This window comes from Hyla sarda, chromosome 5, assembly GCF_029499605.1.
Source record: "Hyla sarda isolate aHylSar1 chromosome 5, aHylSar1.hap1, whole genome shotgun sequence".
Lineage (NCBI taxonomy): Eukaryota > Metazoa > Chordata > Amphibia > Anura > Hylidae > Hyla > Hyla sarda.
This window is the reverse complement of record NC_079193.1, coordinates 38,999,506-39,023,035: the sequence shown is the minus strand read 5'-3', so window position 1 is coordinate 39,023,035 and position 23,530 is coordinate 38,999,506. Positions and strand designations below refer to the sequence as shown.

The window sequence follows — 23,530 nt, the reverse complement described above, 5'->3', positions numbered from 1 at the left end:
TTAGTGACTCGACTTAAGGAAGCCCACCCTTTCAGATGGTCCTCCACATCCATCACTTATCTGGGTGTCCAGGTGCCCGCGAATCTATCGGACTGTTATGCCCTTAACTTTCAGCCCTTACTGTCTACGATTGAGGGGGACTTACGGAGATGGACGAAGGATACCTTTTCGTGGTTGGGTAGAGTGAACATCCTTAAAATGAATGTTCTCCCAAGACTCCTCTACCTATTCCAAACTGTGCCTGTCACCCTACCCCCCGCATTCTTTAAAAAGATAAACAAGCTGTTTAGGGACTTTATCTGGGCAAACAGGCCTTCAAGGATAGCCAGGCAAGTTTTATTGAGAAGTAAGCGGGCGGGAGGCCTGGCGGTCCCGGACAGTCAGGCCTACTACGTAGCAGCCACTCTGGTGAGATTCCTAGACCTCTTTCACGGTCACGCGTCCAAGAGATGGGTGGGATCCGAGCTGGGGACTGGCAAACAACTGGCCGCCTTCCCCTGGTTACCCCCAGATGCCCTGTCCTGGGAATCCATCCGCACTCTACCCTGGGTGTTGAGGGAAATGGTCACGACATATAGGCGCTATATAACGAAGACTGAACTGATCATACCGGGTGGCCCCCTGACCCCAGTCGTTGGCAACCCCCTCTTCACTCCTGGTTTACACCGTACTGACTTTTTGGGGATGACGGGACGAGGGTTCCTCCCGATTAACACTTTCTTGGACGGCACGAGACTGAAACCCTATGAGACACTAGTCCCTGAACGCTCCCGTACACCGCTAGTCCAGTGGCAATACCTACAATTAGATCATTTTATCCGGACCACGGGACAGACACTGTTCCTGGCAAGACCTCTTTCGCCTTTGGAACAGATGTGCATCTCTGACTCTGCGCCCCTCAGGCCTGTATCACAGATTTATCGCTTAATTATGGATAAGGCTGAGCAATCGCCTCCAAGGTTTGTGGGGGCGTGGGAGTCGGAGCTACGCACGACCTTTGCTCCCTCGGACTGGACGACTGCCTTTACCATGTGTCACCGACTGTCGATATCGTGTAGGGCGCAGGAGACTAACTTCAAATTACTATCCCGGTGGTACAGGGTTCCTTCTACTCTGAACCGCATGTACCCCACTGTACCGGACTTATGTTGGCGTTGCGGCGCACCTGGTGGAACAATGACCCATATTTGGTGGTCGTGCCCCTCACTGACCCGTTTCTGGGAGGTGGTGGTTGCCCGCATCGCCTCCATTACTGGTGTGACATACATGAACCACCCAAAAGCCCTCCTACTCTCCATACTACCCGCCACTAGGAGAACCCCCTCTAGGGCACTAGCACACTTCCTCCTCATGGCTGCGAGAACTGTCATACCCAGACATTGGAAAGACCCTTGCCCCCCGACCATTTCTGAATGGTACAGGGAGATACTCTTCTTATGCCGTATGGAGGAACTGATGGCAGACTCCTCGGGTAGACAAGAAAAATACACTACGATTTGGCTTCCCTGGCTCACTTTTGTTAACTCACCCCTCTACGCGGCGGATGATGGTATTTGAGGGAGACGTGGTAACCCTCTCGTGGACCGGGGCCGGAGTGTTGGGGTGGTGGCTGCACCCTTACGTAGCGATTCAAGTGAGTACCCGAGTTCTGATGTTTCTCCTCTCTTCTCTTCCAACTCCCCTTACTTCTCCCCTTGTCGTCTTCCCCAGCTCTTTCCCTTTACCCCTTTACTTTATTTTATTTCAACTTTATTTTATTATATCACAGATTTTTTATCTCTTCCTAAACACATAAGGATATAGAGACATGTCTATCGACAGTTTAACTACTTGTTTGTCCTGGTACAACTTGTTAGTATCCATGGCATTGTATATTGTCTCCAGATGACATTCCTTTCCTGTTGATACTTTGTACCAAATGTTCATTGCCTTATCTTTTTCATGCTGTTTTCCCTATTGACTCCACTGATGGAGATTCTTATTGAGTACTCTAACAATGCTCTTTGCTACTGTTTGTATACTGCTCAATTAATAAAACTCTTCTGAATAAAAAAAAAAAAAAAAAATATTAGTTAAAAAAAACTTTTTTGGTTAGTTTTACTCTCTTTGGAAATGAGTCTTTCTGTCTCTATTTTTGCGGCTTTTACCAGTTTTTTACATATTTTACATTTTTCTCTATAGCTTTTTAATGCTTCTTCACTGCCGTCCTGTTTTAGTATTTTAAATGCTTTCTTTTTGTCATTTATTGCTCCCTTAACATTTTTATTCATCCATATTGGTTTTCTTTTATTTCTGACCATTTTATTCCCATAAGGTATATTCTTACAGTGAGAATTTAAGATATTTTTAAAAGTCTCCCATTTAGTGTCAGTATACTTGTTTTTGAGGACATTATCCTATTTTACAATGTTAAAGGGGTAAAAAAAAAAATTCATCATATGGTGCGAGAAATGTAAACAGATTTGTAAATCACTTCAATTAAAAAAATTTTTTATCCTTCCAGTACTTTTTATGGGCTGTATACTAAAGAGAAATCCAAAAAAGAAATGCATTTCCTCTGATGTCATGACCACAGTTCTCTGCTGACCTCTGCTGACCATTTTAGGACCTGCCAAGAGCAGGAGAAAATCCCCATAGAAAAAATATGCTGCTCTGGACAGTTCCTAAAATGGACAGCAGAGGTCAGCAGAGAGCACTGTGGTCATGACATCAGAGGAAATGCATTTCTTTTTTTAATTTCTCTTTAGTATACAGCCCCTAAAAAGTACTGGAAGGATTAAGATTTTTAATAGAAGTGATTTACAAATCTGTTTAACCAGTTCATTTAAAAAAAAAAAAAAAAAAAGTTTTCCACGGGAGTACCCCTTTTAAGGGCTTCTCTGCGTTGATCAAACTTTGCCTTCCTAAAGTCCATTGTTTTTGTGGCCCCTTGAGAGATTCCCTTATTGCAGAACAAGTGATCACTATTCCCTAGGTGTCCTTTTACCTGCACATTAGTTACTCTGTCAGGTCTGTTCGTTATTATTCCAGTAGGGCGCCCCCTCTGGTCGGGCTCTGCACCATTTGGGACTGATAATTGTCTTTAGCTATGGTCAGAAACCTCTTTCCTTTATGAGATTCACAGGTCTCTGTCTCCCAGTTTATATCAGGATAGTTAAAGTCCCAATTATTATCACCTCATTTTGATTTGCTGCCTTGTTTATTTGCCTCAGTAATTGATCTTCTGCCTCTTCCATTATGTTTGGAGGCTTATAGCAAACCCCTATAAGAATTTTTTTAATCTCCATATATTTTTACCCATAATGACTCCACGTTATCGTTTCCCTCCCAAAAATCCTCCCGCAGTGCGGCCTTCAGACTGGACTTTACATAAAGACAGACTCCTCCCCCTTTCCGTTTTGTCCGATCCTTCCTGAATAGACTATAATCCTGTATGTTGACCGCCCAGTCACAGCTATCATCCAACCAAGTCTCTGTTATACCTACTATGTCATAATGTCAGGCATCAACCACTCCAGTTCATCTGTTTTATTGGTCAGACTTCTGGCATCAGTCATCATGCAATTCAAAGGTGTATGTTTTTTTCTTCTATGAAGCCTATCCCTATTAACTATTCTAACCCCTCCCCCGCTCCACCCCCAGGTACATTAATAAGTCCCCCCTCTCTATCTACACTATCTTCCCCTCTATGTTGTAGATTCCCTCCCCCTCCCAGTCCCTAGTTTAAACACTCCTCCACCCTTCTAGCCATCTTTATCAGTAGAAGTATGTCCCATTACTCCTACTGATAAAGTATGTACCCTCTAATGTAGGTTGTGTAACTGGTTTTTAGTTATAATGCTAGTCAAGGACAGGTATATAGCGACTTATGCCATTCATTACATGATAACCGCTGGTCAGGCAGCTTTGGCCACAATGACCAACAGGGCAGTACCCCGGGGTCCACAGCCAAAGGGGGTCCTAGTCAGGCATAAAATGGCTGTCACAGAATTTCGGATTTCCTATAGAGTAGTAATCTAACGTTTTACATATCCATGCACATTATGACTGTACGCCGATAGATAAGTCTGGATGACTCTGAGCTAGAGCGCCATCTACTGAAGATTTTTTGTCCTTCAGCAGCGACGGTAATATCAGAGACCATAGCAGGAGAAAGGACAAAAATATGAGACTATATGACCTGTTTTCTGGTCGAACATCTCATGTGCTTTGATATAAAGTTGGTCTCTTCTGTTTCTGCTATGACAGTCTTCATTCTTCTGGAAAGATTGGGCACTGATGTTGGTTAAGGCTCTGTTCACATTTTCCCAACATAAAGAATTAATAAGAGAGGACTTTCCTTAAACAAAAATGTTGTTTTAATAAAAAAAAAATAATAATAATAATAATAATATTAAATTGCATTGCTTATTTTATGTTGTACAAATAAAATTTCCTTACACTGGAACTAAAGCAGTGATGCATATTACAGAGCCCTGTGCCGAATGGTCTCCATAGCTATACATTTATGCCCTTTTCTAGTTTTTCTAGTTTTTAAAGGGGAACTCTGCCACTAGACATCTTATCCCCTATCCATGTTCAGGAAGGGGCGTGTCAGAGGAAAGCCCTCACTCACCATGCATTTACTTCCTCCCTGAGTCTGCTGTGCTGTCTCTTTTCATCCAATCACTGCAGGCTGCTCTGTAACCCTCTCCTCTCTGTTTTCATGCCACAATCTGATAGGACAGGAGTGAGCACAGAGGAGTGCTAGTCCCAACCTCACTTCCCAGACTTTGTCCCAGCCTGTGCTTCAGCTGGGACAAAAATGATGCTGCAGCCGAACAAGATTATGTTCTGTATGGTATGGGGACCCCTAGTGGTCTTTTATATAAGCCATGATTTCTATAACAATTAAATCCTTTTTTTTTTAAATGAAAAAATACCTAGTTACCCGGGTCTCAGTGGAATTTAAAGGGGTTATCCAGGAAAAATCTTTTTTTATATATCAAATGGCTCCAGAAAGTTAAAAAGCTGTTACGCCCCCTCCCATAGGCTTGCTGTTTTGTTGGGCGGAGAGTGACGTCACACGGGGCGGAGGTGTGACGTCACACGCCGCCGGCCCTGTGGTCGCCGGTAATCAGACCCAGAGCGAACACGCTCCGGGGACTGATTACAAACGGGGTGCCGCGTGCAAGATCATGGCGGGTCCAAAGCGGCAGGACTCCCGCAATCAGGCATCTTATCCCCTATCCTTTGGATAGGGGATAAGATGTATTAGCACCGGAGAACCCCTTTAATCCTTTCAGTACTTATAATCTGCTGAAATTGAGTTGTTCTTTTCTGTCTCTGATGACATCTGTCTCGGGAACTGTCCAGAGTAGAAGCCAATCCTCATAGCAAACCTCTTCTACTCTGTGCAGTTCCCGAGACAAGCAGAGATGTCAGCAGAGAGCACTGTTGCCAGACAGAAAAAAAAAAAAACTCAACTTCAGCAGCTGATAATTATTGGAAGGATTAAGATTTTTTAATAGAAGTAATTCACAAATCTGTTTAACTTTCTGGAGCCACTTGACATATAAAAAAAAGTTTTTTCCTGGAATACCCATTTAGAATATGATTTCTCTGAAATGCATTTCAGAGTAAATCATAGAGTCCCCTGATTCCGCTGCCTGCACCATTTTTATGCTGCCTGCGCTTTTACGCATAAAAATTGTGTTAGGATGAGTCTAATGGGTGGAGCTTGGAGAATTTTTAATCAAGGGCCATTTGTTTGGCCAATCGGGATCACTGTAGCTCAGTCACCTCTCGACATCTTCATCGGTATCCCCCAACCTGTGGCTTCTCATGTGTTGCAACATGACAACTCTCCAGCCATTGGTGGCCAGGACATGGTAAAAGTTGTCGTTTTTCAACAGCTGCGGAGCCATAGGTTGGGGGACAACCATGCCCTATCACAGCATATGGACCCCCTTCTACGATCCTGAATTGAAAGCCCTTTGTAAATGGACAGAACCAAACCCCTAATGCCGTGTTTTACCAACAATGAGGGAGATTTATTAAAATCTGTGCCGAGGAAAAATTGACCAGTTGCCCATAGCAACCAATCAGATCGCTTCTTTTATTTTTCAGAGGGCTTGTTAAAAATGAAAGAAGCAATCTGATTGGCTGCTATGGTCAACTAGTTGATTTTTCCTCTCCACAGGTTTTGATAAATCTCCCCCAATGTGCCTCCAGCTGTTGCAAAACTACAACTTCCAGCATGCCCGGACAGCCTTCGGCTGTCCGGGCATGCTGGAAGTTGTAGTTTTTTTAACAGCTGGAGACACACAGTTTGGGAAAATACTGCCCTAATGAATATTTAAAGGGGCTATCCAGGAAAAAACTTTTTTTTAATATATCAACTGGCTCCAGAAAGTTAAACAGATTTGTAAATTACTTCTATTAAAAAATCTTAATCCTTTCAGTACTTATGAGCTTCTGAAGTTAAGGTTGTTCTTTTCTGTCTAAGTGCTCTCTGATGACACGTGTCTCGGGAACTACCCAGTTTAGAAGAGGTTTGCTATGGGGATTTGCTTCTAAACTGGGCGGTTCCCGAGACACGTGTCATCAGAGAGCCCTTAGACAGAAAAGAACAACTCAACTTCAGAAGCTCATAAGTACTGAAAGGATTAAGATTTTTTAATAGAAGTAATTTACAAATCTGTTTAACTTTCTGGAGCCAGTTGATGTACATAAAAAAGTTTTTTCCTGGATAACCCCTTTAAAGCTGCCTTTACAACTAAGATACCCAAATGAAATTCGGCAGGATCACAAAGTACACTTTATTATGTGGCGGACAGGATGACACTACTTCTGCCTCCTGGCCGGATAGATTTATTATTGTCGCTTCCATCAATTCTTTCATATTATGCTATCGAAAAACTTTATTACTGTCAACATTGACATTTTTATCCGCATTCGAAATGAGCTCTGAGCGCGGGGAGATATTGAGATCTTTACGACTCGAGCCGATGCGGCAAATGTTAATGTTTTCTTATTACCCGATGAAAACTATAGGACTCGGTATCCACAGAGATTTCCCACATCCACGTAGAATGCAAATCCTTTCTCTCTAAAATAAAAAAACGAAACCACAGGGCCACATATGAAATTGCAGAATGAGCCCTACTCCACTGGGAGCGCAACTAAATCTAAATATACTCATTCGCCACAGGTTTGGTTTTTTTTTACTAATTTTTTACCGTGTTGTATAACTGGCATGTTAGTTTTATTCAGCAGGTCATTTTAAAATCTTCACTGGCTGCAGCCACCAATAGGGACAGTTTATTGCAAAATTTTGAGTTTAGTTCAAATCAGTATGCAATAAACTCATAGGCTCTACCCCTAGGGGGAAAAAACGGATTTCCAACCACTATTAACTCTCTGTTCTGCTGCTCACTCATCCTGACATTCACTGCTGTGGAAGGTGCATGTCCGAGGAAAGTACTGAGCCCACCCTCATTCACCATGCACCTCCCATCACTTCCTCCCTGAGTCTGCTGTGCTGGGTCTCTTCATCTAATCAATGCAGGCTGCTCTGTAACCCCCTCCTCCCTGTTTTCATGCTGCAGTCTGATAGACAGGACAGGAGTGAGCACAGAGGAGTGCTAGTCCCACCCTTACTTTCTGGACTTTGTCCCATCCTGTGCTTCAGCAGGAACAAAGATGATGCTGCAGCCAGACAGGATTATGTTTTGAATGGGGACCCCTATAAGCCATGATTGCTATGAGATAAAAAAAAAATTGCATGAAGTATAGTAGAAGGTGTGATGTTTTGCCAATACTTACAACATATGAAAAGTTTTTGAATCTGACCTGTTTACATAATATAATTGCATATATATGTATGTATATATATATATATATATATATATATATATACCACGGTGTGGTATAATTGGCTTGTTAGTTTTATTCGGCAGGTCATTTTAAAATCATATATATATATATATATATATATATATATATATATACACAAGTGGACAAAATTGTTGGTACTCTTCCATTAAAAACAGGAAAACCCACAATCCCCCTGGAATAACTTGAAACTGGCAAAAGTAGTAATTAATAAAAATTAGTAATTAATAAAAATAAGGTGTCTCCAAACTTGTAATCAATCAGTCATCCTGTTTAGATTAGGGTGCCACTCAGGGGCATAGAGGCCATAGCCCAGCCACACCCCTAATCACACCCTAAGAGAATGCATGAAGAATTATCAAGGACATTGCTCCCCCATTCTATTGATCGGTGAGTATCCCAGCAGGCAGACCTCACGATCACCTAGCTATCCCCCCTTTTTTAAAGTTTACTCCATATTTACTCCATGGTATAATAAACTTTATGGGGGAGATTTATCAAAACCTGTCCAGAAGAAAAATTGCTGAGTTGTCCAAAGCAACCAATCAGATCGCTTCTTTAATTTTTCAGAGGCCTTTTCAGAAATGAAAGGAGCGTTTTGATTAGTTGCTATTGGCAACTCAGCAACTTTTCCTCTGGAGAGATTTTGATAAATCTATCCCTATATTTTCAAAAAATTTACATTTACGCATGCGGCACTACCAGATATATAGTGTTTTTAAATTTTTATTATATTTTTAATTTTTTTTAAATGTATGCTGAATCCTTCTGAGACTACGGCTATGCGCGGAGATCGGGAGAACAGCGGGGCTGACAGGCACCAGGAGCATCATGTCACTTCCCAGAAGCCACCACTGTATTAAAGCAGCGGTGGCAATAAAAAATAAAACCAGCGGTAGTCAGAGACCCAGGGCTATGGGCCTGAGACCTGGGGCTACAGCCCCATTAGCCCCCACCCTAGCAACGCCCCTGGTCCCACTTAATGTATATGGGGGAGATACATCAATATCTGTGTTGGGGAAAAGTTGAGCAGTTGCTTATAGCGACCAATCATATTGCTTCTTTCATTTTACAGAGGCCTTTCTAAAAATGAAAGAAGCAACTGCATCACTTTTCCTCTACACAAGTTTTGATAAAACCCCCCCATGCAGTGTATTTCATGCTGTGCGAAATCCCCTGCACAGCGTGAAACATGTGGCATATACACTATGTGTGACTCTACCCTTAGAGGGTAAAAAGTAGTCACTGTACTGTTTGGTATCATGGTGAACACATGTAATGTTATGTAATTTATATAATCAATGACAATAATATAATAATAAATAGAATAAAATTATCTAATGCTTTATAAAAAAATAAAAATAAAAATCCTTCCCCTTAACAGGTCCATTTGATGATTTCCAGTCCAGAAAGTCCCAATTATATTCTTACTCCGGCCGGGTATACAGCGCCGCGTCCAGTCCTTTGATTCTTTTCTTATTTTTATACCCATTAAGAAGATAGGAACAGAAATGACAACAAAATGTATCATTATTTCCTGATTCCAAAGCGGCTCTCGATATACACGTTGGCGCTCTCTAATAAAAGGACAAACGCTGCTATTTTTTTATTTATTTATTTATTACATTTTTTTTCTTCCCTCCATCAAACCTTGAGCTGCATTAAACATAAAGCGGGCGTTGTAAAATTTTCGGCAGTGCTCAATAATTAAATCATTATGATGTGATAGAACAAGAATAATGATGTTTTTTGCGGTTGAATGTTCAGAAGTGATGACAGCCAGTACACAGAGAACATTATGTAGAGAGCGGGCAGTATTCATCTCCGCTGCCAAACACAATTACAAACAAGCAGGAGCTGTCAGCCTCAAAATCTCGAGAGCCAATCTCTGCGTCCACGTCCATTCCTTTACTCCTCATGTGGTGTCGCAAGGATAGCGGGAGAAGCCAAAACGCCCCTTGAAGAAGATAATAAAATCATCTACGAATGGATGTCCTTGAGTTGTCCTCTTAAGTCAAGTTAGTAGCAACTGTGGTCACCTATGTAATTATATCTGTTTCTGGGAAAGCTGGGTGACATCCAATGTGGGCACTAGTAAATCTGCCTAGTTATTGCCTAGATCAATGCTTCCCAACCAGGGTGCCTCCAGCTGTTGCAAAACTAAAACTCCCAGCATGCCCGGACAGCCTTCGACTGTCCGGGCATGCTGGGAGTTTTAGTTTTGCAACAGCTGGAGGCTCCCCAGCCAGGAAAAACACTAACCTTAATCTTTTGTATCACTATATAAGGCCTGGTATGACATTCTCAGTGGGAGCTGTATTTTTATTGACTACAACCCGGTTTTTATTAGATTTACAGAACCTGTGCAACCCTTAGGGCGTGTTCACACATTCAAGTTTTCAATTGCAATCTTTCAACAAAAAGCCAGGAGAAGATCCTAAATGAAGGACACCTATAAAGAAATGGCTGACACCTGAACGTGTAAACATATACTTAAATGGGCACTGTCATAATCAAAAACTTTTTATATGTTGTACATCTTGGCAAAACATTAACCTTTCTAATATACTTCATAAGAAAATTATATTTCCTTTTTATAGAAATCATGGCTTATAAAAAAAAAGACCACTAGGGGTCCCCATACCATTCGGGGCATAATCCTGTCGACTGCAACATCATCTTTGTCCCAGCTGAAGCACAGGCTGGGACAAAGTCCAGGAAGTAAGGGCGAGACTAGCACTCCTCTGTGCTCACTCCTGTCCTATCAAACTGGAGCATGAGAGGAGGGGGTTAAATAGCAGCCTTTAGTGATTGGATGAAGAGACCTAGCACAGCACAGCAGACTCAGGGAGGAAGTAAATCCATGGTGAGTGAGGGTGGGCTCAGTGCTTGCCTCCGACATGCCCCTTCCTGAGTAGTAGAACTGAGGGATTTGTGAGAAACTAGACACATAAAAAAGACATGTAAATCATCTACATGACCTAGTGAGTAACATGTATATGCATTATTTTCTTCTGTAATATGACAGGTATGCTTTAAAGGGGTTATCTGGTATGAAAACTAATATGTTGATGGGACTGCGGGGAGGGAAAGGGGGTACATGGTTTGAGGGTATTGGTAAATAGAAAAAAAGCCATACTTACCTAGCCCTGGTCCTCTGCAGCTCCTGTTCACCTCTGTATGGTCCTCCGGTCTTCTCTTCTTCCTGCTACCGAGAAGAGAAGAGCACACTGGCCAAGACAGTACATCACTTTGACCAGTGATTGGCTGAGCCGAGAGGTCCTCCATCGAGCTCTCATCTTGAAAGCAGGAAGAAGAGAAAAAAAACAGGCACTACGGGGGACCAGGGCTAGGTGAGTTTGGCTTACACACCCACACACCCCACCACTATCGTTCCAGCACCAAATTGGTGGATAACCAGTGGATAATCCGTTTGATTGATGGATAACCCGTAAGTAGCTGATTGCGGGGGGGTCCAACCGATGGGGCCCACCGCAATGTCCAGGATGGGAGGCTCAGTGAAGCGCGCAAGCTGCAGATGGCGCTCGGGCATCATCGGTGCTCCCATAGAAATTAATGAAGTGCTTGCCGTATACTGGTAGACAACATGCACTCCTCAGTAAGAGAGCCGGGGTCCTGTCCCGAAGATTGCGGTGGTCCCAGCATTCAGAACCCTGCGATCTGCTAATTATCCCATATCCTGTAGATTGGGCATAAGTTAAAGGGGTACTCCACTGCTCAGCATTTGGAAAAATGTTCCGAACACTGAAGCTGGCGCCGGGAGCTTGTGACGTCATAGCCCCGCCTCCTCATGACGTCACACCCGTCCCCTCAATATAAGTCTATGGGAGAGGGCGTGACAGCTGTCACGCACCCTCCCATAGACTTGCATTCAGTTGGCGGGGCGTCATGAGGGGGCAGGGCTATGACATCACGAGCTCCCGGCGCCGTCTCCAGCGTTCAGAACAGTTTGTTCCAAACGCTAAGCAGCGGAGTACCCCTTTAACCTTTGCTGTAGTACTCGTTTAAAGAATTTTGTCATGCATGCAAGTGTGAATCAGACACTAATAAGGATTTTCTCATACCCTATTAGGACATTTTTCCATGAAGATAATCTACCACCAAAGTAGTCTAGCAGCAACTTACCTCCTCTCCCTTTTACAATAACATGCATGCTCAGACTAGCGTGCCGTGCCTGTGTATGGGAGGATCGGGAAAGAGAGCAACTTGTTCATCCCACAGCTATGTAATGTGTATGAACAACATTTATCTATTGAGGACCCTGTGTCTCTTTGCATTGCATTGGTAGCTCACCAATCTCAATTTGCTGTGTGTAATGCTACACTTCCCCGGTGGTGGCTCTGCAGGGCACGGCTGCTGCGCATTTACTAGCATGTTCCCCCAAAGATTATAGTTTATTTCCTTGGGTCACAGCAGTGAAACATTAGGGGACCTGTCAAACAACAATGTGTTGCACAATGTGGACAACCCCAGACAGACACAGTGCTCTCTGCTGCCACCTCTGTCCATGTCAGGAACTGTCCAGAGAAGGAGATTGCTTTGGGAATTTGCTTCTACTCTGGACAGTTCCTGACACAGAGAGCACTGTGGTCAGACTGGAAAGAACTACAAAACTTCCTCTGGAGCATACAGCAGCTGATATATACTGAAATATAAAAAATTTTTAAATAGAAGTAATCCTATTCATGCTCTGGGCAGTTCCTGACATAGACAGAGGTGGCAGCACTATGTCTGACTGAAAAGACTACATGACTTCCTCTACAGCAGCTGATAAGTACCAGAAGGACTGAGATTTTTAATTAAAATTTACAAATTTATACAACTTTCGGTACCATGTTGATTTAAAGGGGTACTCCCATGGAAAACTTTTTTTTTTTTTTTTTTAAATCAACTGGTGCCAAAAAGTTAAACAGATTTGTACATCACTTCTATTAAAAAAAATCCTAATCCTTCCAGTACTTTTTAGGGTCTGTATACTAAAAAAGAAATACATTTCCTCTGATGTCATGACCACAGTGCTCTCTGCTGACCTCTGCTGTACATGTCAGCAGAGAGCACTGTGGTCATGACATCAGAGGAAATGCATTTATTTTTTGGATTTCTCTTTAGTATACAGCCCCTAAAAAGTACTGAAAGGATTAAGATTTTTTTAACAGAAGTGATTTACAAATCTGTTTAACTTTCTGGCACCAGTTGATTAAAAAAAAAAATTTAAAAAAAAAAAAGGTTTCCATGGGAGTACCCCTTTAATTTTTCCCCCTAGAATACCTCTTTAACATTTTATAACTTTACTAACCCTGTCTATTACAACAATATAAAGAATGCACGTACCGTTCTGTACATATATAAACTGTGATACTGGAGCAGTTATCACAATATCTGCTGTGTATGGGCCGTGTTTCTGAAAGGGTGAAGAATTGGCCTATATACGTGGTCACCGCTACATCACGAAAACAAACTGCCTACAGCAAGTATCCAGATGGTTGGATTCTGTCACATACAATGCATTGAGCATAGATAGACTGTACATAACCCAGCATATGTCTGACGGTATTTTCTGTAGGCAAAGAAAATAAAACAGGGTTCTACAATGTAGCAGGTCCCACTATAGGAAAGTTTTACAATTCTTTCATAAATTTATTTTTAATCCTCTAACTCATCTAAAGTAAAACATATTTCAGCAAAATGTCTAAGAAACAAATTTGATATATATTTTTGTTTGTTTTTATACCACATGCAAACCAATGTATAGGGCCCAGGAGGGTAACGGAGGGGCCAAATAGGGAGTCCCCTCCCCATGTTCCACTGTTAACATTAGTTTTGCTATTAGGTGTGTCCTGGTAAGGAAATAGTTAAATACTTTACTAACTTTTGTGCTGAGAGGTCTTACAGGGCCAGCGGTTGCTGTGCAGATCTGGACCGGACTCTGATTGGCTGTTCTTCAGCCACGGCGGGAATCTTTAGTCTATATAAACTGCCACATCGCTGCGCTGGGTACCAGCCTGTGAAGAGAACCAGAAGAACCAGCTTGCGTTTCGTTCGGTACTATGCACCAGCCTACAGAAGACCCGTTATCTGCCCCTGCCGACTCGGCTGTTAATGAGCTCTATCTTCGGCTGTTGGAGAAAGGGTCCGGAGGTGAAGCCTGGCTCCTCCGTTGTCTCAGGGAGCAAGCCGGCCCGGAGACCGAAGATGGGGAGCTGCTTACCATGCCACCGCCACCTCTGTCTGTGAGTTATGTTCCTACCGGAAGTGTCAACGGTGAAGAGGAGGCGGAGCCACACGGTGAAGTATCTTCAGCGCCTGCGTTAGGACCTGTCATGGCAGGTGGACCGCCGCTTACTCTGGGATCTCCAGGATAGCTGCGCCGCTCGCTCCGGAATGCGAGTCGGACGAAGCAGAGGGGATCGCCGTCGGAAGCAGCCAGCTTCAGCGGGGCCTCCCTGCTGCAGCTATCTCTGCTTGGGTGGCCCCTCTCCCCATCTTTAGTCCATTACCATCTACTAGTTCAGCACCTCCTGTATTAACCCATGCCATCAATGCTCCATCTGTAATGGTTGACCCAGCACATTCAGTTAGGGGTAATTAAAATGCATTAGATGCTAATGTAACTCAGGTTTCAGAAAACTCCTGCATCGTCCCGAGGAGCGTCACCGGTGAGGCTGTCCCCACAAAACCGGACCTGGGGATCCTGGGCAGAGATCCACACTGAGGAGTCAGATGTGAGTACCCCGGCTGAGGCCGCTTTCTTTACTTCTCCATCTAGTCCTAGCCAAGAGTCTAAACCCCTACAAGTCCAAAGAACCCAACGCAACTCCCCTTCACCTACTTCCCATCAGAAGATTGAAATGCAGACCCCTTTGGCTTTCTGACCCCTAAAGCCAGGGGCATCTGTCAAGAAGAGGAAGAATACCTGCCCAAGGCGCCCATCATGGCACTGAAACATCAGACAAAGTCATCTACAGATATGCCCAGGCCTACTCCTGGCATTGAGGAGGTTTGGCCTACTCACCAGGCACCAACCAAAGTTCCTCAGCCTACTACTGCTGAGGAGGAGGTTTGGTCGGCCTGACAAGCACCAACACATTGTCCCCCAGTGGAGCAAGCTGCTCCTGTACAAATGGTAGTCACTGTGATTCCTACCATAACCGAGTCCACATTTTCTAGAGTGAATTGGAACACTCATATGAACCCTTTAGAGGGGGCACAGTTCCGTGGTCCCCATTACATTTCCCAGCCTAGTAAGCAGTCCGACAGACAAGGCTGGGATGGAAGGTTTCCAGGCCAATCCTTATAGGTGATTATTTTGTTTTCTACTACTTAGTAGTGAGACTGACACTGTTATGTGGAGATACCACTGTTGTTTTCTAGGTTTTTTGCAATGTTCAAGAAAAGTGCCCGGTGGACTAACCAAGAACTCTTTGTAACCATTTTGCGTAAGTTTATGTGCCTTACTTACAGCCGTGATCCTTTACTACAGAATCTTATGTGCCAGAACTGTGGAGCTGTACTCAAAACTACTTAAAGAGTAGTGATGAGCGGCATAGGCCATATTCGAATTTGCGATATTTCGCGAATGTATGGACGAATATTCGTCATATATTTGCGAAATTCGCATATATTCCTTTTTTCTATGCGCATTCGTGAAAATGTATGCGCATATGCGAAAATCGATGCGCATATGCGAATATTCAGCCCTCCCTTTAATGGTATAGGGAACTGATGGGGAACTGTTACAGTGTTGTGGTTAAACTTTACTTTCCTGGAAAAGCTGCTGAGTTGCCCATAGCAACCAATCAGATCGCTTCTTTCATTTTTCACAAGGCCTCTGCAAAATGAAAGAAGAGATCTGATTGGTTGCTATGGGCAACTGGGCAACCTTAACTTTGCACAGGTATTGATAAATATCCCATTATGTTCCTTAACCTCCCATTCATTCATTCATTCATTCATACCCAGCTTTACACATTACATCCAGTTTCAATTAACACCAATACCCATATTTGGTACCCCATTAACCTAGTTCCCATGGTTAAAACACTCAATTGCCAATTGAACTAGTTCCCATGGTTCAAAGGCTTTCTTAATTACCAATTGACCTACATTTGTCAATCACGAGTAAAAAAGTTAAACCAAAATACTGTAACACTCCGTTGAACCACCGCATGGTCTCCCATCCACTGTACTGCCGAGACCCTCCTGCTTATCTTACAGCTTTACATACCGTGAGATTCCCATAGATCCTCAATCTGAGCCAAAACTTTGATGTTATTTTTGTTTTCTGCATCCAGGCACATGTAGTTCACAAACTGTTTAGTTACCATTGTCGGATATTTTGTATAGCGAGACGTCATAAAGCCATTATGACCTATAACCTACGGTCACCAAAAACTATAATAATTTTTTTTTAAGGTAATGCCAAATTAAAGGAATTCTCCTGTGTAAGTTCATGTAAACACTTTTCATATACATTTAAACACATGCAAATGCAGAGCACTTTTTGCATAAAAAAAATAAGCCTATACAGAACCTACATGGGTATAACATTTGCCATCCCCAAATAATTGGTGTATAACTAGAAATTACTAGAAAATACACAGACAATAAATAAAATATATATTATCATTGCAACCATAACATCTCAATTCTTGAATAAGGTGTGAGGATCTAGATCGGTGTTCCCCAACCTGTGGCTTCAAGCTGTTGCAAAATTACAACTCCCATCATTCCTCTGTCAGGGCATGATGGCAGTCGTTAGTCTTGCAACAGCTGGAGAGTCACAGGTTGGGGAACACTGATCTAGAGCTTCAATAGTTACTGATTTCATGCAAAGATATGTAGCAGGACTGAGTTTGTCATTTGACAGCCAAAAGGCTGTTCAGGGCATGCTGCAATATTTTTTTTCACCTTGCTCCAAATTTTTTCTCAAATTCTGCCCCCTTGTTCTTGTGTTTAACTTAGTGCAACCTTAAATCCTGATGACAAAAAAGATATAGAGTGGTGGTTTCCAAAATACAGTCCTCCTGATGTTGCAAAACTACAGCTACCAGCATGCCTGGACAGCCATTGGCTGTCCGGGCATGCTGGGATTTGTAGCTTTGAAACATCTGTAGGGCCATTAGCTGTCCAGGCATGCTGAGAGTTGTGGTCTTTAAACATTTGGAGGGCCATTGGCTGTGCGGTCATGCTGGGAATTATGGTTTTTTAACAGCTGGGGGACTACAGGTTAGTGGACAGTGCTGTAGAGCTGCTGCAAAACTACAACTCCCAGAATACCCGGACAGCCAGCGGCCCTCTAGATCAGTGGTCTCCAACCTGCGGACCTCCAGATGTTGCAAAACTACAACCCCCAGCATGCCCGGACAGCCGTTGGCTGTCCGGGCATGCTGGGAGTTGTAGTTTTGCAACATCTGGAGGTCCGCAGGTTGGAGACCACTGCTCTAGATGTTGCAACACTGTAACTCCCGCTATACCATCCAGATGTTGCAGTTGGCTATGCGGGCATGCTAAGAGTTGTAGTTTTGATACATCTGGAGGGTCATTGGCTATGCGGGCATGCTGGGAATTGTAGTTTTGCAACATGTAAGGGCCACAGGTTGTCAGACATTCCTCTAGATCAGTAGTCTCCAAACTGTGGTCCTCCAAATGTTGCGAAACTACAACTCCCTGCATGCCCAGACTGCTAACGGCCATCCAGATGTTGCAGTTGGCTGTTCGGGCATGCTGGGAGTTGCAGTTTTGCAACAACCGGAGGTCCACAGTTTGGAGACCACCACTCTAGAGCTTTAAAAATCTACTGGTTCAATGCAAATATATGTGGCCGAACTGAGTTTGTCATTGAGCAAAAGTTATTTTGACCTCAAGATTTTAGGTTGTTCTAGGTTAAACACAAGATCAAGGGGGCACAATCCGGAAATAGTTGGGAAGGCGGGGGCGTATTAAAAGCAAGGTGAATAAAATATTGTTTTACAGAAAGTAAAGGAGTAGATATTTGGAACAAAGTATTAGCAGATGTGGTTGGTAAATCTACTGTAAGTGAATGTAAACCTGCCTGGGACAAATATCCATCTATCCTAAGATAATAAATAAATAATAATAAATAAATAAATAATAAAAAAATAAAATAATAATAATAAAAAAAAAAAAAAAATAGGGACAAATAAGAAAATAATATAAAGACGGACTAGATGGTTTATATGATCTTTTATATCCTTTGTTTCTATCTGATAGTTTTTATCAGACTGCAGGACAGGCAAACGTCTAACACGCAGTAAACTCACCTCTGCTACACCTGTAATTTGCAGCAGTGACAATGACATACTGTAAAATGTGCACAATACACCGCTTCATAATAGAACGAAGCTCTGGAAGATAGCTATGAAGATAAAGTTTCAATTTTCAAATCAATATGAAGCATATAAAGATACAGTAACAAAAACACACAATGTGGACACTGTAGTCACACCAGGAGGATTAGAGGACAAGGTCATCTCCAATAGTCACACACTGCACTTAGTTATTGTAATCCTTGGCTGCACACTTAGTTGAGAAACTATGAAGAGCCAGTGAAACATTGTATCCCATAAATGCAAAATATTTACCTTACTCAGACATAATAAAAAACAAAGTTGTACACTTACAGGGCAGCTTGAGGCTTCCTGTTCTCTGGAGTCCTGGGGACACATTGAAGAACTGGACTCTGTGTGTAGCCATTCCAAATATATCTCCTAAAAGGGTCAGGTCCTGGTGGAGAAGTCCTACCTGGATTCTCAGGTCTTGTTCTAATGTCTTCTGCAAAAAGTGGACATGGAGGTCAGTAGTAGCTGGTATGGTCACACTGTATGAGGTCAGTTGTGCTGAGTGGTAACCCTAAGGATAGTCCTTTCTTTTCTTGGCTAGGTGTAGAAGATGGTAGGTGGTAACTCTAAGGATAGTCCTTTCTTTTCTTGGCTAGGTGTAGAAGATGAACCCCCTGTAGGGGTAGGTGGTAACTCTAAGGATAGTCCTTTCTTTTCTTGGCTAGGTGTAGAAGATGAACCCCCTGTAGGGGTAGGTGGTAACTCTAAGGATAGTCCTTTCTTTTCTTGACTAGGCTCGGAAGGTAAACCCCCTGTAAGGGCAGATGGTAACCCTAAGGATAGTCCTTTCTTTTCTTAGATAGGTTTAGAAGGTGAACCCCCTGTAGGGGCAGGTGGTAACTCTAAGGATAGTCCTTTCTTTTCTTGGATAGGTTTAGAAGGTGAACCCCCTGTAGGGGCAGGTGGTAACTCTAAGGATAGTCCTTTCTTTTCTTGGATAGGTTTAGAAGGTGAACCCCCTGTAGGGTCAGGTGGTAACCCTAAGGATAGTCCTTTCTTTTCTTGGCTAGGCTTGGAAGGTAAATATCCTGTAAGGGCAGATGGTAACCGTAAGGATAGTCCTTTCTTTTCCTGGCTAGGTTTAGAAGGTGAACCCCCTGTAGGGGCAGTTGGTAACTCTAAGGATAGTCCTTTCTTTTCTTGGCTAGGTTTAGAAGGTGAACCCCCTGTAAGGGTAGATGGTAACCCTAAGGATAGTCCTTTCTTTTCTTGGATAGGTTTAGAAGGTGAACCCCCTGTAGGTTAGGTGGTAACCCTAAGGATAGTCCTTTTCTTGGCTAGGTTTAGTAGGTAAACCAGTTGGGTTGAGGTTCTTACCTGAACACAAAACCAGGTCCTAGTCAGAGCAGTTCTTTACTTTCAGTGTCTCTATATGGAGACTTCTTTGCTAAACTTCTGGTTCTTGCTCCCCTGTGTATGGTCCACTTGTGGCTGAAGTTTGCACCTACAGGCTGGATCCCCTTTGCAGCCAGTCCCTGGTGGGTAGAGATCACCTCCTGTTCCAGAATGAGGTGAGATCTTGCAGGGCTGAGATGCCTTCTGACTAAGGTCAGGTCCTTGCAGTGGTCTTCTCAAGTCTTTAGGTTAGTGTGCTCTCCCAGACTGGCATATGCCAGGGAGGAGATGTAGGGATGGGTCACCCCCCCACCACCCCTGTCCTCATGCAGCCCTTGTCTCCCAGCAGGGTGTCTCTGTGTTCATCTTGTGCTTTAGCTCTGCTGGTTCTTTCTGTTGGGGTTGCAATATTCTGTGCATGACAAGGACTGCAGCACAAGGCAAAGCAGCTGCTCTGGCTCTTCTCTTCCTTCCTTGCAACGACTTTCAATTCACCTGGATGGAGAAGGAGAAGCAGTGCTGCTCTAGGTAGGCATGCATGTGAGAGGGGGGCGTGTTGGCTTCTCAGGCAGCCTGGGCATAGAGATGCATGCACTCAGTGATTGATGGGAGATCAGGGCTTTGCATTTACACAAGAACACTGTTCTACCCTCAGCTAACAGGGACTGCAGTCATGACGTCATCTCTTTTGCCCAACAAAATTCCCAGAGTGGCATGCAAAGGGTGGCTTTGTCTGGCAGAAGTGCAATGCAATGCAAGATGTTTCCTCAAGGGGTTATGATCACATAAAAAAAAAAAATTTAAAAAAAAGTTGTGACCATGAGAAGACAACACAATAGACTCTAATGACATCTTGGTGGGCATGTGCCTCTGTGCTGGAGGTTGGTGATACATACACAGCTGACAGCTGCTACATTTAGCTAAGCATGTGTTAATAGTGCTATCAATTGTCAAAAAGCTGGAGGATGCCCCCCCCCCCCCCCCTTTTCTGGTGACTACGTCTTGTCCTAGAATGCATTTTTTTTCCCCCAGTCATAATCTCTTTGTAGATCACTTGTAGAAGTATCTGTTTGCTGTCACATTGCATATTTATTGCACATATTGAAATTGTTTCACGTGAGAATGAAGCATTAGCGCAGTGGTCTCCAACCTGCGGACCTCCAGATGTTGCAAAACTACAATTCCCAGCATGCCCGGACAGCCGTTGGCTGTCCGGGCATGCTGGGAGTTGTAGTTTTGCAACATCTGGAGGTCCCCAGGTTGAAGACCACTGCATTAGCGCTAAGCCAGTGGTCTCCAAACTGTAGACCTCCAGATGTTGCAAAAGGACAACTCCCAGCAAGCCAGTAGTCTGTAAACTGTGAACCTGCAGCTGTTGCAAAACTACAATTCCCAGCAAGACAGTAGTCTGTAAACAGTGAACCTGCAGCTGTTGCAAAACTACAATTCCCAGCAAGACAGTAGTCTGTAAACTGTGAACCTGCAGCTGTTGCAAAACTACAATTCCCAGCAAGACAGTAGTCTGTAAACTGTGAACCTGCAGCTGTTGCAAAACTACAATTCCCAGCAAGACAGTAGTCTGTAAACTGTGAACCTGCAGCTGTTGCAAAACTACAATTCCCAGCAAGACAGTAGTCTGTAAACAGTGAACCTGCAGCTGTTGCAAAACTACAATTCCCAGCAAGACAGTAGTCTGTAAACTGTGAACCTGCAGCTGTTGCAAAACTACAATTCCCAGCAAGACAGTAGTATGCAAACAGGGAACCTGCAGCTGTTGCAAAACTACAATTCCCAGCAAGACAGTAGTCTGTAAACAGTGAACCTGCAGCTGTTGCAAAACTACAATTCCCAGCAAGACAGTAGTCTGTAAACTGTGAACCTGCAGCTGTTGCAAAACTACAATTCCCAGCAAGACAGTAGTATGCAAACAGGGAACCTGCAGCTGTTGCAAAACTACAATTCCCAGCAAGACAGTAGCCTGTAAACAGTGAACCTGCAGCTGTTGCAAAACTACAATTCCCAGCAAGACAGTAGTCTGCAAACTGTGAACCTGCAGCTGTTGCAAAACTACAATTCCCAGCAAGACAGTAGTCTGTAAACAGTGAACCTGCAGCTGTTGCAAAACTACAATTCCCAGCAAGACAGTAGTTTGTAAACTGTGAACCTGCAGCTGTTGCAAAACTACAATTCCCAGCAAGACAGTAGTCTGCAAACTGTGAACCTGCAGCTGTTGCAAAACTACAATTCCCAGCAAGACAGTAGTCTGTAAACAGTGAACCTGCAGCTGTTGCAAAACTACAATTCCCAGCAAGACAGTAGTCTGTAAACTGTGAACCTGCAGCTGTTGCAAAACTACAATTCCCAGCAAGACAGTAGTATGCAAACAGGGAACCTGCAGCTGTTGCAAAACTACAATTCCCAGCAAGACAGTAGTCTGTAAACAGTGAACCTGCAGCTGTTGCAAAACTACAATTCCCAGCAAGACAGTAGTCTGTAAACTGTGAACCTGCAGCTGTTGCAAAACTACAATTCCCAGCAAGACAGTAGTATGCAAACAGGGAACCTGCAGCTGTTGCAAAACTACAATTCCCAGCAAGACAGTAGCCTGTAAACAGTGAACCTGCAGCTGTTGCAAAACTACAATTCCCAGCAAGACAGTAGTCTGCAAACTGTGAACCTGCAGCTGTTGCAAAACTACAATTCCCAGCAAGACAGTAGTCTGTAAACAGTGAACCTGCAGCTGTTGCAAAACTACAATTCCCAGCAAGACAGTAGTTTGTAAACTGTGAACCTGCAGCTGTTGCAAAACTACAATTCCCAGCAAGACAGTAGTCTGCAAACTGTGAACCTGCAGCTGTTGCAAAACTACAATTCCCAGCAAGACAGTAGTCTGTAAACAGTGAACCTGCAGCTGTTGCAAAACTACAATTCCCAGCAAGACAGTAGTCTGCAAACTGTGAACCTGCAGCTGTTGCAAAACTACAATTCCCAGCAAGACAGTAGTCTGAAAACTGTTGACCCCCAGCTGTTGAAAAACTACAAATGTCAATAAGCCAATAGTCTCCAAACTGTGGGCCTCCAGCTGTTGCAAAACTACAGCCTTTGGCTGTCCGGGCATGCTGGGAGGTGTAATGTTGCAACAGTTGGAGGTCCACAGTTTGGAGACCACTGGCTTAGTGCTATGTAATGTGTTGCAACAGCTGGAGGGCCACAGGTAGGCGGACATTGCTCTAGATCAGTGGCCCTCCAGATGTTGCAAAACTACAAAACTACAACTCCCAGCATGCCCAGACAGACAATGGTCATCCAGATGTTGCAAAACTACTACTTTCCAAATCCCTACCGACAGCTTAGCGCCCCAGATGTTTCTAAACTACAACTCCCAGCATGCCCGGACAGCCAGCAGCTGTCTAGGCATGCTGGGAGTTGTAGCTTTGGCTTAGTACTATGTAGTTTCTGGTTTAGCACTAATGTGTGCAGATAATGCTGCTGACAAGAAGCAAGCAGAATCCTTGCTTTAGCCAGGAATGGAGAAGAAAAGAGTCAGGATCTCTATTAGATACGGACAGCAATTTTTTTTTTATTTCAAAACCTACAACTCCCACTGGCTGTCTGGACATGCTGGGAGTTGTAGTTTTGCAACATCTGGAGGTTCACAGGGGATATGCACTGCAAATTATTTATAACGTTATTCAAATAACACGTTTTATCCTTCCAGAGACAGCACCACACCTGTCTATTGGTTGTCTCTGGTATTGCAGACTGGTTCCATCTACTTGAATGGAACTGTAAGGCGATTCTGCTCATAATATTTCGGCAGCTGTCATTGTTTTTGTAGGAAAATAAACATATTTTTCTGCTCCTGTGTAACCCCAATGGTCTTTTTTTTTTTTTTTTTTTTAACAAACCTAGAATAAATCAATAGGAAAAATGATTATAGG

At 43.4% G+C, this 23,530-nt stretch overlaps 1 protein-coding gene across 1 annotated transcript in view; it reads right to left on the bottom strand.

Annotated features, from left to right (window-relative positions):
- KIAA1217 (KIAA1217 ortholog) overlaps positions 1-20,275 on the bottom strand; it is a 692,495-nt gene extending 672,220 nt beyond the window's left edge. Inside the window, exon 1 of the mRNA XM_056519293.1 lies at positions 18,537-20,275. Coding sequence (XP_056375268.1) covers positions 18,537-18,609 — 73 coding nt within the window. The 5' untranslated portion in view covers positions 18,610-20,275. The remainder of the gene's footprint in view (positions 1-18,536) is intronic.
- Positions 20,276-23,530: the final 3,255 nt, after the last annotated feature.